Genomic DNA, 15,147 nt, shown 5'->3' on the forward strand with positions numbered 1-15,147 from the left:
AGAAGCAAAGTAAGCCCACATCTAAGTATTACTTCCTTCCTAAAATCAAAACAGAGTAGAAAGCACCAATTATGCACTGTACTTTTTTTTTTTTTCCCTAACAGAAAGGGGGCTGGCATGATCAACTCCATGTTTTTAAATGAGACATGATCGACTCCATGTTTTTAAATGAACTGAAAAAGGCCTCCCGCGCCACTTGTGACACATTCATTTCAGTCCCAGGCCAACAGCCCTGGGTATCTAGCAGGATGCATGATTGTCAGCTGGCAATATTGGGGGCTTTGCTCCATTTTAACTCCAATCGCACCTAATTATCTCAACACAAATGTTCCTCCACAACATTTTAAAAAATTATGTTTTTATTCACCAGATGTCCTTAGTGAGTTAACTCCTGTAGAGGATAATTTGTTCTTTCCTTGTTAATGTTCATAATCAAGAGCTTGGACTGAGAATAGGCCCTTCATCTAAGGAGCTTGAAGCGTCCCCAGCCTGTGGAGAGATGGGAACGAGGCTACTCATTCATTTCCAACTGAGAAACAGAAACGTGAATAACAGCATTTGCAGCCTGCTCTCCTGACTGCCCAGCCAGGGACTCTGATTTCTACAACTTTTTCACTTAACTTGCCTCTTAAGCATTAAAATGTTCTCCTAAACCTCTAAGTGTTTTGTGGGTTTTGGGTGTTTCGTATGTTTCAGCCAAGCTAACCACTTTTCTGCAAATACTGACTTTCCTATTAATTCCTGGAAGATGAGTGAGTCAGAAAGGCAAAGTATAGCCAAAGGTTCCCAGGTTTTTAATGCACTAACTGCTCATTGAAATCAAAAGTTCTTTACAAACTTCTATTTCTACTAACAAGACAGCACATAAATATGCATTAAAATATGTACTAAGGAACACTCTGTCCGACTGCTCATCCATATGAAATCGGAACGTGGGAGTTTGCGGGTTACATCACGAAGGCATTTCACAAAGTCAGAACCGTGATGGAGACTCTCACAGGCTCTGCTTTCCAAGTCCTAGTTTCCTAAGTTTCCTAAGGGGTAATCTTAGGCTGGGGTCTCCGGAAAGAACATCCTGGCTTCCAAGGAAACCACACTCCTTGACAGTTATGGGTGACAAAGGTGGCTCTGCATTTGCATTTTACTTTTGTGTTCCCATCAGCGTCAGGGATAATTAATACTAAACATTCATTTGAAAAACAGCAGCCTGTGAACCATCAAAATGTACCCTATATTGTAGTCAGGTGAAGGGATCTTTAAGAAGTGAACATTCATGGTTTTAAAGATGGTTTTCCTCCCACAAGTTCACTTACTCATTTCCCCAGCCATGTGGTCTGTTCCTTTAGGGGAACAAAGAGTCCAACCAGGTCAAATGTGTGGGTGGAAAAGATGTCAAAACTAAAAAACACACACACACACACACACACACACACACACACACAGAGAAAAGGGACTTTCCCCCCATCCAGTGGAAGGGCTTGTGGTTGCTTACAGGCTCGGGGAGGTAACCCAAATGCCTCACATGTAAGCTCCCTAATCTACAAAAAACAGAAGGTCAACAACAGCAACAACTTGTGGTTGTTCATTTGCCATTTATTGTTCTGCACATACACCTCATGAGCACCAGGTGGCGATGTCCTCTCACAGAGCAACACCAAGGACTTCAAAACACACCAGTTACAAACAGAACAGTTTAGGTTAGGACATTCGCCTGCCCTCTCCCAGAACCCCTCCCCGCTCAAATGCCGTGACCACAGACAAGGAAAGGAAGCAGGGGTCTTGTACCACGCGGGCCTTCCCCCATTCCGATCATGCACACAGCAGTGCAATACCAGGACAAGTACTTTTCACCAAGTATAAAACCACAGAGAAGTTCCAATTTTACAAAAAAGGGAAGAGAATGAAAACACAAAGGCACACGCAACCACATATAGACGATTAGCCTTTTAAGGGTGAACATCTGACAAGGTTTGTCTCCAGTCCCATTTATCATCCTTGGAGACTCAAGAAGGGAGAAACTAGGCTGCTGGTGCAAAGACCATGAAAGGAAAGACACGGGATCCCGTACCTGGGCCAGGGGGCACAGCAGGTCCTCCGGTGGGAAAGTACCCTGTGACAGGGTGGGGGGTGCACAGGGCTCTGCTGGCAGGGTTCTCGCTGAAACCGGGACTGTACCTTTGTAGGCTGGCACAAGAGAAAGGGCAAAGGAATGCCCCCTGCCTTGCCAGGCGCAGTGTTAGAAAGGAAATTCAAGATCCCTTCTGCCCAGGGAGTCCCGCAAGAACGGCACAGGATGAGGTGGCCCCTACTGAGCGGAGTGGAAGAGAAACGAGGCCAAGACACTACTAAAAACCTGGGGGGAAAGACGTGAAGGTATGAAGACTGCCTCTCCAAGTGGTGTCGCCACTGCTATGCTGGCTCCCCTGTCGTCCTCTTGGGTGCTCTTCCTCCCGCTCTTGGGTGCCCGCTGCCCCACCTACGCCTTTTTCTGCCTGCTGCGGGGAAAGCGATCTCTCCCCACTGCCCCCTTACACTGGCAAAGCGTGTCTTCTTTTCTTCCCCACCTCCTACTGCCTCGTTACGTTTTTCCACCCATGGACTCTCAGTCCATTCCTCATCCCCGCAGCCGAGCAGCCCAGCAGGTACTTGAGGAGGGTGCTCAAGGCAGGGATGGTGCTAAGCCTTCGGTGAGGTGCTCCAGTGATCTCTGGTACGTGGAAACCTGGCAGAGGGCATGGGTGTGGCATTAAACACTGCAGGGATGTCTCTTCCACTTAGTTCAGGTCTTTCCTTCCCAACTGTGGCAGGAAATGGCCCTGCGGTGCAGTGAACTGAGGACCAGGGTCCTGGTCTGCTGGTGAGACAATGGCGGCGGCGGCCTCAGAGGGCAGAGCGGTTCCTCCCCTCGGAGCTCCCTCTGGTGGAGAAGACCAGCGTCCCCGGAGCCACCGGCAAAGCCAGGGAAGGCTCAGCACCAGCACGTCCCAGGAACTGGGTGACACTCAGGTGACTCCACTGGCCACACCAATGTCAAAGTGGCTGCAGGCCCAACAGCCAGCATCTAGGGAACCGGCTCTCCTGAAAGCTTGGCCTCCGGGTCTAACCTAAGTACCATTTTTGAAGGTTCTTTCGTTTCGATTTTTCTAGCATCAAAAACCTTCCAAATATAATGAAATATATATGCATATATATACGTCCAACCCCCAAAACATGAGGTATATAAATTCAAATTAGCATCCAGAGGAACTTCCCCCAAACACATAGTTCAAAGAACCCACTTTCAAAGGGGGAATTGGGTTTCCCTTCTTGATCCCCCTTCTCTCCTCCCCGACCCCCAATTCATTCGTTAATGGGGACCAAAGGCAAGAGGAATGTTGGGGAGGAGATAGACAGGGTCTGGGGACACAACCCAGGAGCAGGTTGGACCAGATCACAGTGTGGTCCCGACCCCGTTAGGAATGAGCTACAGAGGCTCCCTCCGTGCTCTGAGTCAACGTGTGACAGATGAGGGGGATAAGAGGCCCAGTGTCACCTCTGAGCTCTGATTAGCAAATCTGCACAGAGACAGATTGAAGCCCTCATAGAAACAAGACTGGATGGAGATTGGCTCTGATCCAATCTTGAAAAGAAATATAAAAAGGGGTCAATCCGGCCCTCCCCTCCTCACATCTCCCCAGGCACAGTTCTGACTCCATCGGGGTCTAAGTTTCCTAAGGGATGGTTTGGCAAAGGGTGAGGAAAGTCAAAGGACCACAGCCTGGCTGTTTGATCCCCAGCAGATTCTGGGTTTGGCATCTTGTAAAACAGGGCGCAGGGACACGACGGGCCACTCCACCAAGCTGGCCCTGAGATGCCACCCACCCGCATGCACATACACGGACAGCACAGAGCCCACCGCAGGCTCTGCTCACAGTGACTTGATGAAACTCATGAATCTTTGAGCTGGTCTAGGAGGGGCTGGGAAGAAGGCTATGGGCCTCTCTCCCTGAGGACAGTTCAGATGCTCAGTGGGATGCAGGCTCTGGTTTGATCAGAGAGGGGCTAGAAACAGCATCACAGGATGCCACCCCAGAGAGGAATCCCAGAGTCCATCCATCCACACAAGAGAACCAGATGCCTCTTTGGACAGGTCAAAGGTGTGAGGAGGAAGGGAGGGCCCGGAGAAGCCCAGGACTATGACGAGAGCTGGATGTGCTCCCAGAGCCTTTGCTTCTCTGGCCCTCTTGGCAAGAAACACTTCCTCACTCTACACCAGGGCATCCAGTGTCTCAGCTCACAGCAGTTTAGCGGTTCACCCCTTTGGCCCCCCAACCTTGCACAGTGAGAGCTCCCTGCCTCCAGCGGAGGAGAGAAGAGCGGAAACTCCGCTCTCAAATCAAAGTGGAAGCAGCAAGAAGCCAGCTGAGGCAAGCAACCTTGGCGTCACCAGGCCAGGGTATGGAGTGTCCAACGCCCTGGCCATACCCTAAGTGTGCCACCTGTGCCCCTACCTGGGAGGTGGGGCCGGGGAGGGGGTTCTTGCCTGCCCAGCACCAAAAACTCCATGGGAACAGACCCAGGATGACCCTCATCCCCTGGCCCCTTCGTGTTGGATGAGGTTTATGAATGATGTCCCCTTATTCAACCTGGCCGTCCCTGGGGCTGGGAGGGAGGGGGATGGAGACAGGGCAGGAGGGGAGATGTGGGAGCCAGGCACGCATGGCACTGACTTCTACCTTGACTCCCCACTTCCTGTCCTGCAGTCCCCATGTCCCCCCCACCTCAAAGCCCCTCCAGCCTCAGTCCTTCTCCTGGGCAGTGCTGTCCTCAGAGATGCCCTGGGCAGCCAGTTCGGCCAGCACATTATCCAGGTAATTGGCGTCCGGGTAGCCGTGGCCAGTGAGATTAGAGCCAAACTCCGTCTTGTGGTGGACCTCATTCCAGATGACGGTGTCTGACTCGCCCGTGGTGCTGGAGGTACCGATGGCAAAGATGAGGCGGCGATCCCAGGCCACTAGCAACAGCTTCAGAACCTGGGGGAAGAAAGGCCAGAGACTCGAGGTAGACATTTGGTGCTGCTCACAGACTGTCCCGTGGGTGGCAGCGAGTCCTCTGCAGGGCCACACTCCTCCCTGCATCAGGATGCCCCAAGCAGCCCAGTGGAAGAGAAGGAGCTTTGCAGTGAGGGAGCTATAGGTCGAGTCCTGGCTCTGTCACGGAATGTCTGTGTGACCGTCGGTAAGTTGTAGCACCTCTCTGAGCTTATTTATAGAATGGCAATGGTACAATCCGCCTCTAAAGGTTATGAACGACTTGGGGCACTACATGGAAAACATTTTCATACTGGTGCCTAAAATGTGCTACTCAATAAATGTTAGCTACCCACATAATAGATGTGCTTTGAAAGATAGGATCAAGGAATCGAAGGTGCTTATCTGAGAACTTTGGAAACTCTGCCCACCACCACCTCAATGTGGTGTTAATTTACACAAAGCTAACATTGTGGAATAATTCTCTAATGACATCATGAAGCACTTTGACTTCTTCCAGGTAAGGAAACTAAGGCCCAACAAACAAGTTGGGGCTTGCGAAATGTTCTAATTCAGCTAAATTTAAGAAAAAATAATCCTTGTTGAGCAAGACTAATGCTAACTGCCCTGTTCCAGGCCTTGGTCAGAGCAGCATCTGGCATGAAGTAGGCATCTGATAAAGATGTCTTGGATTGCACTATTGTAAACATGGCATGGGTTGGGGGTGGGGAAATCATAACAACAGTAGTAGTAACAATAGCACACATTAAAAATATGAGCTACCGTTTCCTGAATGTTTACTTACTAAGTGCCAGGCATTGGGTCCTATAATGGTTACAGTATCAGATGAGGTAAGTTCAGTCATGCACCATATAAGGATGTTCCAGTCAACGTCAGACTGCTTATATGATGGTGGTCACATAAGATTATAATGGAGTTAAAAAATTCCTATTGCCTAATATTTACTGCAACATACATCTTAGCATCAGAGTGTACTCCTTCTACTTACCAAAAAAAAAAAAAAAACCTGTAAAACAGCCTCAGGCAGGTCTTTCTGAAGGTATTTCAGACTAAGGCATTGTTATCACAGGAGACGACAGCTCCATATACGGATGTTATTGCCCTGGAAGACCTTCCAGGGGGACAAGATGTGGAGATGGAAGACAGTGATATCGAAGATCCTGACCCTGCGTAGGCCTAGGCTAACGTGTGCGTTTGTGTGCTAGTTTTTAACAAAAAAGTTTAAAAAGTAAAAAAAAAAAAATTAAAGATTAACAAAATCTTATAGATTAAGGATATAAAGAAAATATTTTTGTACAGCTGTACAATGTGTGTTTTCAGCTGTGTTACAATTAGACAAAAGAGTCAGAAAGTTAAAAAAATTAAAAAGGTTATCAAGTATAAAAGTTACAGTGACCTGAGGTTAATTTATTATTGAAGAAAGAAAAGTATTTTTATATAAATTTAGTGTAGCCTAAGTGCACAGTGCGTGTAAAGTCTGCAGCAGTGTACGGTAATGTCCGAGGCCTTCACATTCGCTCACCACTCACTTTCTCACCCAGAGCACCTTCCAGTCCTGTAAGCTCCGTTCACAGTAAGTGCCCTGTGCAGATGTACCATTTTTTATGCCATACTTTTACGAAAACTTTCTACGTTTAGAAAAACAAATATTTACCATTGTGCTACAACTGCCTACAGTATTCAGTACAGTCACGTGCTGTACAGGTCTGTAGCCTAGGAGCAATAGGCTACACCGTATAGCCTAGGCGTGTAGTAGGCTATGCCACCTAGGTTTGTGTAAGCACACTCTACAATGCTTGCACAATAGCATTGCCTAATGACACATTTCTCAGAACGTATCCTCATCAAAAGTGACACAGAACTATACTTGCATTATCTCATTTTTGCAGACAAAATGGGAACAGAGACTCAAAAGATAAAGCCTTGGTCTTATAGCTAGTAAGTGGCTGGTGGCAAGGGTGGGGTTTGAATTCAGGACTGCCCAACTCCTACAGCCCATGGTCTGAATCATTACTCTGTTGGGCATCAGTACAGATTTCATGGAGGAGGCTGCTTCTGAGCTGAGTCTCAAAGAAGAGGGGGATTTGAGGTATATCGATAGAGAAGGATGTGTAGATACAATAAACAAAAAAGAAACAAACACGAAAAAAATACAAAATATATAAAAAAATAAAATTAAATTAAAAAAATAGATACAATAAACAAATACAAGCCCAAGGCACGGATAATCACGATAGTTGCCACTGCACTGGCATTTTATAAATGGTACTTTTGTTTGATTCCTCCAATATGCTGTCCACACAGATAGAAATCATCACATCACCACTATTTTATAGATCAGGAACCTGAGACTTAAAGAATTGAAGCTTTATGCCAGTTCCCACTGCCAGTAAATGGCAAAACGAGGACTCAAACTCAGGCTGTCTGGTTCCAAAGCTGGTGCTCTCACTAGACCTCCCTCTGCAATGAAGCCCGAGGTTCGGGTCCTGGAACAGCAGATGAAAAGGACAAGGGTGGGGAATTAGTGAGGGCAGAAGGTTTAAACCTACATCGTAGCAGGTTTTATACGTCAAGCTGACAAAACCGTGCTTTGTGAAGAAGAAAGGGAAAGCCATCGAAATAATTCTTTTTTGTTTGTTCACCTGGTTTCTCTTAAACGAAGGTGCTGGATGCTAAAAACTGTGCTTTGGGATCACTAACCTAGTGGTGGGTAAAAGGTAAAGAAGCGTTAACTAGGTTGGTGGTAGCAGGATTGGAAAAGGAGCTGAGTGGTCGGAAGACAGGGAGTGCAGGGGCAAGGAGCTGAGTGCATGCAGGGATGCAAGCGAGAGTCCAGGAAGGTTAATTGGACCCATCTGGGTCTCCCGGATTCTGAGTATATCATTAACATAAAGAGGGAGGCCTGGAAGAAGAGCAGCTCTTGGCAACAGGATTCCAGTTTTAGCAGCAGGACTTCACAGTGACAACACTTAGCCAGCAGTTGGGCTGCAGATGCAGGGTGCCTGAGCGAGCAGGTGTTGGGCTGGTCCTGGCTCCTAATCTGGGGACGCTGCGCTGCCACATCTTCAAGATGTGGTTGGTTCTAGCATTGTTCCAAACGACCTGCTTCCTCCCTGTAGGAAGAGACCATATCCACACACTTTTCCCCGAGACCTGAGATGCCTCCCTGTAGGCAGGTCACTACCCCTCATCTGGCTTGCCCATGACCTCTTGGGGCCTGTGAAATGTGAGTGGAAGTATCAGGCTTCCAGGACCTCTAAACGGGATTACACACTTCCACTTGGATTCTTTCTTGGTCCTCTGCCACCTTCCACAGGAAGGGCAGGGACCAGAGAAGGCCTGTTCCTTCCACCTGGGTTCCAGAGTGGGAAGACACAGGGACAGAATGATCTGAATGTTTGCATGCCCCCAAAATTCATACATTGAAATCCTCACCCCCAGGGGGACGGTATTAGGAGGTAGGGCCTTTGGGAGGTGACTAGGTCATGAGGGTGGAGTCCTCATGAATGGGATTAGTGCCCTTATAAAAGAGGCCCCGGAGAGACCCCTTTCCTCTTCCATCATGGGAGGACACAGCAAGAAGGCTCTGTCTGTGAACCAGGTAGCAGTCTCACCACACACAGAATCTGCCAGCACCTTGATCTTAGACTTCCAGCCTCCAGAACTGTGACCAATACATTTCTGCTGTTTATAAGCCACTCAGTCTACTCTACGGTACTGTCTCTACGACACTGTGTTATAGCAGCCCGGACACACGACATTGACCCACAGCAACAACACAGCCACAGACACCAACATGCAAAGTGCATGACAGATAAATACATGTCAAAGTAAGCTGCTGAGATTTGGAGAGAAAGCTGACTAAAACACACTTTGGCCAATATTTCCTCTAGCACTCGCCTTAGATAGACTCTTATTCCTTTTGAGATCAGGAAAGATTTTGAAAATCCAGTGATTTTCTGGTCTTATCCATGGAGAAACAAGCATAAAATTTTTAGTTCTAATTTTAGAGTTCACAGAACCACTGAAAACTGATCATGAATCACTAGCAATCCAGAAATCCAAAGATTGTTCCCTCTGCCCTTTTGGGAAAAAAATCAAATAATACAAAAGTACATAAAAAAGAAAATAATCTCCTACACGTTAAGATCACTGCCCCAGAACAGTGCTCCCCAATCTTTATTGTATTGTCAGATCAGCTAGGGATCTTATTAAAATTAAGTAGGTTCTAGTAGTGCATTTCCATCAAGCTTCTAGGTGTTGCCCCTGGTGCTGGTCCCAGGACAAGCCTTTAAGCAGCAGAGCTCTAGACACAAGATCCTAAAATAGATGAATTATTGCCAATACTACCTTGGAGAGGGAAAAACCAAAAGCTCCATCCCCACCCACCTGCAAAAACAAAATCTAATCATATCCACCCTTACCTATGGTTAATAAACAAGACTTCATTACCGTGTGCATCTAGTGTTAAAAGAGACCCAGTTCTCTTACGTCCGTGCAGTTTAGGAAGCAAAACTTTGGTCCCTAACATAAAAGTCAATTCCCTGGTTCTACTCTGAAACCTCCACTCTTACTTTTCTCCCTTTCTCGCTGTCCGGAAGGTAGCAGTGTCGTGGGAAGCCACGGGCGCTGAAACTCTTCCCAGGATTCGGGTGTTCTGGCCCCTGAAAGCAGAAAAGAAAGCAAAGGGTATTTTTCAATATATTTTTGATGAGAAGAGGATACAGGCTGTGACTAATTTGAATAATAATGACAATAACAGCCATAGAGCCTAGACACAGAAGAGACCCAAAAGGCAGTGTGAGCAGTGGTTTGATACATGTGTCTTGACGTCCTCAGACCTGGATTTGGACCCAGAGCTGCTACCTCTCCACTCCCCACCCTCCCACCCTCTGTTGCTTTAGCTGGAGTCCTCTCTTGGGGCTTTTTTTCCCCATCTCTTTAACAGGAGTGATGGCAAATACTTACTTGGAGGGACTGTTATGAATGTTAAGTGAGCACGGTGCCCGGTGCATAGTAAGAGCTCAGTACGTGTTTAATATCATCGTCCATCATCGTCATCATCGATTGTGTTACAAAGAGGAAAACTGCAGTGCAGAGAAGTTAAATGGCTTCCATAATATGAGTGGCTTTCCTAAAACTTAGCCCACGTTTCCTGAAGCATACTATGGCCTTTTTTTTTTTTTTTTTTTTTTGCTTTTTTTAACCTCTTAACTACTCAGAACAACAAAAGTGCCTCTAAGGTACGAGCCATACAATCAGAATTTTCTGAATGATTCTTGTGCATTTTCTCCTTTGTCCTCATGGGTTTTTGTTTGTTTTCTTATTTAATAATACGGATTGGGATATTCAGGACTAAACATCTAACAACACTTCAGCTCTTGTCACCCAATACCCTATTAAGCAAGCAGTGTCAGGCCACGGGGGAGAAAGCGGCAGAACTGAGTGAGAAGAGGTTTCCTAATCCGAGCCCAGAATGGGTCCACAGGCCCCTTCGAGAAGCTCATGAAAAGCGATGGATTTTCTCCCAGTAACAGTGTACAAATTCCCCTCCCCCGTATAAAAATGTTTGTCTGCAATTTCTGAGCATCCCTAACCCCCTCGGGGATGGAACCCTGTTAAAAAACCCTTCTAGATGCAACCCCTATGATATTGGTAATTTCGTGAAGGTCTTGGCACGAGCTCTCACACAGACTGTCAGTACATATGTCCTGGCTGAGTGAATGAATGAATGAATGAAAGAATGAAAGAATGACAAAACTGCAGGAAAACACAGATTTTTCTTTTTCTCTTAGTATGTACAATGGTTCCCAAAATGATGAAAAATTCTGCAGTTTTAATCTTTTTTTTAATAGCACAGTTCGAGAGCACCTGTGATTTGGCACAGCGAATGCAACGGGGTCTTGGAGAAGGGAAAGGTCGCTGTGAGCCGAAAGAAGCAACAATGTCTTCTGGGAGATGCAGGATCTGACAGTTACGAATTTCATATTCACAGGAAATCACTACAAACATACGCCATCCCCATGGCCACGGCTAAGTCAGGCTGCCTGACGGAAAGGCCAGTTCTAATCACTGCTCTGACTGCTCCTGGTCTGCCTGGGACGGCCGCTTGGCTGGCCAACTCAGACGTCTGCCTGGCAGCGACCCAGCCAGTGGAAGGGCTCGACTTTCAACTCTTCGCGGAGGCCGGTGCCTGCGTGGTCCCTGGTGTCCTGAGGGAGACATGGCACTGCACGTCCTGCTGATGGCCCTCAGGGGTGAGTCTGTGGAGGGCTGCGCTGACCAGGGAAAGCTGCATTTCCCTTGACACGAGCTTGGGCTTTCTTGGAGGAGCCGGAGCATCTGTCAAGGCTTCCTGTGGCCTCCTCTGTGCCCTGGTCAGGCTCTCCGCTCTTTAATCCTGCAGGGGATGGCTGCCCCACCCTGATCTTTGCTCCCTTCAGTCTGTTCTACTTCCTGGCTGTTTCTTGATGCCTGTATTTTCATTTATGTCCCTCTCTCCCTGACTGGCTGCCTCAGAATCACTCCAGAAGCCTCACCTAACCCCACATCCAACCACATCTCACTTGCCTCACCCTGGCCGGTCCCTTGTTCAGGCCCCGGTACTGGAGCCTGAACTTCTGCAGGGGTCTCCCTTCCTCCAGCCATCCCCTACTCTCCTGCCAGTCTGGCCTTCCTGAAGCATAATCCCAGTCGCACGCCCAGCAACTGTTAGGGAGTCCCTGCAGCCTGATGAGGAAAGCCCACGACCCCCGCCCTGGCGTTCAAGGCCTTCCGGGACCTGGCCACAACCTCCCTCACCACCTAGTCCTCTAACTCTTCTTCGTGCCCCTTCCCTCCAGCTCCTCTGCAAGTCTCAGGCCCCAGATTAAATCCTTCCTGCTTGCCCTTCAATGCTCCACTCTCTCTCCTCTACTACTCCGTACATCCTCCACCTAAACAGCCTCTTCTCCATTTCTTTGTGTCTTTCAAGACTGAACTAGGAAATGCCCCACACCAGAGGGTCTCCTCGGACCCTCCCAGTCAGACAGACACACACCCTCCTCCTCACCATAAACAGGACCCTCAAATGACGGCAACCGGGTGCCGAGGGCCTTGGTTCTGTGCCCAGTGGCCCGATACGCACAGGCGAACGTTATCTCCTGATCTCACAGAACCCCTGCATGCCAGCTTCCTGGCTGCACAGGTGAAGAAACCAAGCTCAGAAAGGTCAAGCGGCGGTCCAAAGTCACCAGCTAATAAGCCAGGAATCAGAACCCAGGTCCACCTGACTTTGACGGCCTTTTGTTTTCGCTTTGTCTACACCGCGTCTCATGGCTCTTATTAGTGATGCTTATTCATCTTTCCCTGACTGGTTGGTGGGTCCCTCCTGGAAGAGTGGTGTTTCATTCAGTTCTTTTACAGGCTACCACACCCTCCTGTCTTATTTCCTACACGCCACTTGTCGCTAATTGGAAGGACCTCATTTATTTATTTGTTTACTTGATTGCCTGCCTGACCCCACGAGAATGGAGGCTTCAGGGAACAAAGACTCAGTTTGTTTGGTTCATTGTTCCTCTGGCACCTAGACCATGCCTGGACCACAATCCACACTCATATGTTTGTTAAACAAAAGACAAGATGGAAGAAGACAAACAAGAGAAAGGAAAAGAGGGTGAACTAGTAAGTATTTACTAAAAAATCAACTCAGTAAGCACCCTGGAACATTTGGGAAAAGCTTCATTGTGTGAAGGAAGGGCCGCATTTATAGTTACTATCAGGAATATTGTTCGGATTTTTCCTTAGGAGTGTCTTTTAAAGAATTGAAAGAGGAAATAAATGCCCACAAAAATCAAAACCAAGCATGGCTATCAAATTACAAATGCAAATACCATTTGACAAAGAAATTCTGCTTCTAGAAAATTCTTCTACAGATACAGTCACATGTGTACAAGTTATTCATTATACCATTATTTGTTGTAGCAAAAGACTGGAAACAATCCATATGTCCATTAAATGGTGACTACTAAATATAAACTGTGGGACATTTATACAATGGATTGTTACATAGACATAAGAATAAGGAAGCTCTCTCTGTACTGACCTGGAAAGGCCTGTAGACTATATTGTTAATTGCAAAACGCACGGTGCAGAACAATGTGGCTAAAATGTCACTCTTTGTGCAGAAATAGGAGGGGTGGATGTAATCTGTTACATATGCACAAAGGACCCTGGAAGGACACATAACAAAGTAAGAATAATCGTGGTGCAGGGGGAGGGTGGTTACTGGGGGTGAGGCCGGGCAGGTGGGGACAAGGGTGGGAAGGAGACTGTTCATAGTAAAAGATTTTACCTGCAAACATCTAAAGCAATTAAAACCAACAGCGAGGGGTGAGCTCACCTGAATGCCAGGGGGGATGCTGTAGATGATCCGGATGGTTTTGCAGTCTGGGTGGCCAGGCAAAGAATGGGGGATGAGATGGTACTCCATCTTCCCTGGGGGCTGGGTGCCTGTCTTCACCCCATAAATGGTCTTACAGGTGGGACACTGCAAACTTCCATCCTGAGGAGACAAGGCCAGAAGAGCCAGATTGGCAAACAGCTTTGGTAATAACTTCCGCACCCCATCCCAAAGGGTACCAGAGATAAGAGGCCGGGGGGGACAAAATGCACACGAATGAGTAATAGATCTTAGTTTGCCTCCCAACCCAGCGACCTAGGCGATTTCTGCTTTCTCCAAATTAACAAGAGGTAAATTCCACAAATAGTCCCATGCTCCATGCTGAGGGACATGTAAGAGGAGCCCCTGCCTAGAGGAGGCCAGCTCGTTAGGGCAGGGAGCACACACGGGGAACCATTACTTAACCACTAAGTACTAATGGCTGGAACAGAGTGCGAACACTTGAGAGCAGCAATTGCCCAATTGTGGAACATCAGAATCACCCAGGGAGCTTGTTAAAAATAAAGCTGCCTGGGCCCCGCATCAGGCCTACTGAATCAGAATGGTGAGGCTACAAAGTGTAGTGGCTCAGAGTGTGAACTGTGAAGTCAAATTGCCTAGAATAGAGTCCCAGCTCTGCTATCTACCTGCTGCGTGACCTCAGACAAGTTAATCAACCTTTCTGAGTTTCAGTTTCCTTATAGAACACGAAAAATAATAGTCTCTGTCTCCCCAGGTTCTTGGGAGAATTAAATGAGATAATCCATAGGAAGGATTGAGCATGTGGTGTTTCCAAATATTATTAGCACTTTTATGATTTCTGTAGAGAGGCTAATGCTCATACAGGTTTGGAAGCCACCACTATGAAAAGAGGACTGGGCAGTATGTACTGGAATAAATGAGGATGCCTTTGAGAAAACGGTCCTTGAAGAATAGTTATGAATTGGCTAAGAAGGATGGAGGGTAAGTTCTGCATAAGTAACCAGAGGACGGAATGAGGTCATTAATTACAGCATTTTAAATCTCACAATAGAGTTTACATCTCTTGTTTCATTTAGGCCTCACCTTCTGACATTGGCCAGGAAGGAATTATTAGCCCCCTTTTTTAGAGAAGGGAACTGAGGCATGGCGAGGTTAAAGGACTTGTTACTTATCAGACCTGGGGCTCCAGGGCATCTGTCTAAAGCCCCAGGCTTTCCAACGCCCCTCAGCGGTACTGTTAGGGGGAACAGGGGGTTCTGGATGCAGTGATGCAAGTCCGATTCCCAGACTTGCAAAAAAAGAGGGGGTGAGCAGAGGGAAGGCGTGCACAGGCGGAGAGCGATGTGCAAAATGTGCTGCTGCACAGCTGGGACCGAGGCTCTCCAGGACATCCCCATCTTTTCAGGAAGACAGGGATCCTCTCCTGAGCTATTTAGGGACATAGCCATTCAAGCTGTATTCGTTTAAAGGGACAGCTCGTACTCAGTGACTACTGTCTGAAACCAGGCTCCCCTTCTCTGCCCCGGCTCTCACTTGCTTCAGACCTGGGATGAATCACTCCATTCTCTCCGAGCCTTTTTCTCCCATGTGTTTAATAAAATAAGAACACATGCTTCGGGGCTGGGCGTGGTGGCTCACGCCTGTAATCCTAGCACTCTGGGAGGCCGAGGCGGGTGGATCGCTCAAGGTCAGGAGTTCGAGACCAGCCTGACCAAG

The 15,147-nt window shown here is 47.6% G+C and overlaps 1 protein-coding gene across 1 annotated transcript in view; it reads right to left on the minus strand.

The window, feature by feature from the left end:
- Positions 1-4,684: 4,684 nt before the first annotated feature.
- The window catches only part of DTX4 (deltex 4, E3 ubiquitin ligase), a 30,876-nt gene continuing 20,413 nt past the window's right edge, over positions 4,685-15,147 (minus strand). Inside the window, exons 7-9 of the mRNA XM_012643905.1 lie at positions 13,411-13,572; positions 9,605-9,694; positions 4,685-5,012 (exon numbers count right to left, since the gene is read on the minus strand). Coding sequence (XP_012499359.1) covers positions 4,779-5,012; positions 9,605-9,694; positions 13,411-13,572 — 486 coding nt within the window. The 3' untranslated portion in view covers positions 4,685-4,778. The remainder of the gene's footprint in view (positions 5,013-9,604; positions 9,695-13,410; positions 13,573-15,147) is intronic.

The sequence above is a fragment of the Propithecus coquereli genome, unplaced genomic scaffold, assembly GCF_000956105.1.
Source record: "Propithecus coquereli isolate 6110/MARCELLA unplaced genomic scaffold, Pcoq_1.0 Scaffold202, whole genome shotgun sequence".
Lineage (NCBI taxonomy): Eukaryota > Metazoa > Chordata > Mammalia > Primates > Indriidae > Propithecus > Propithecus coquereli.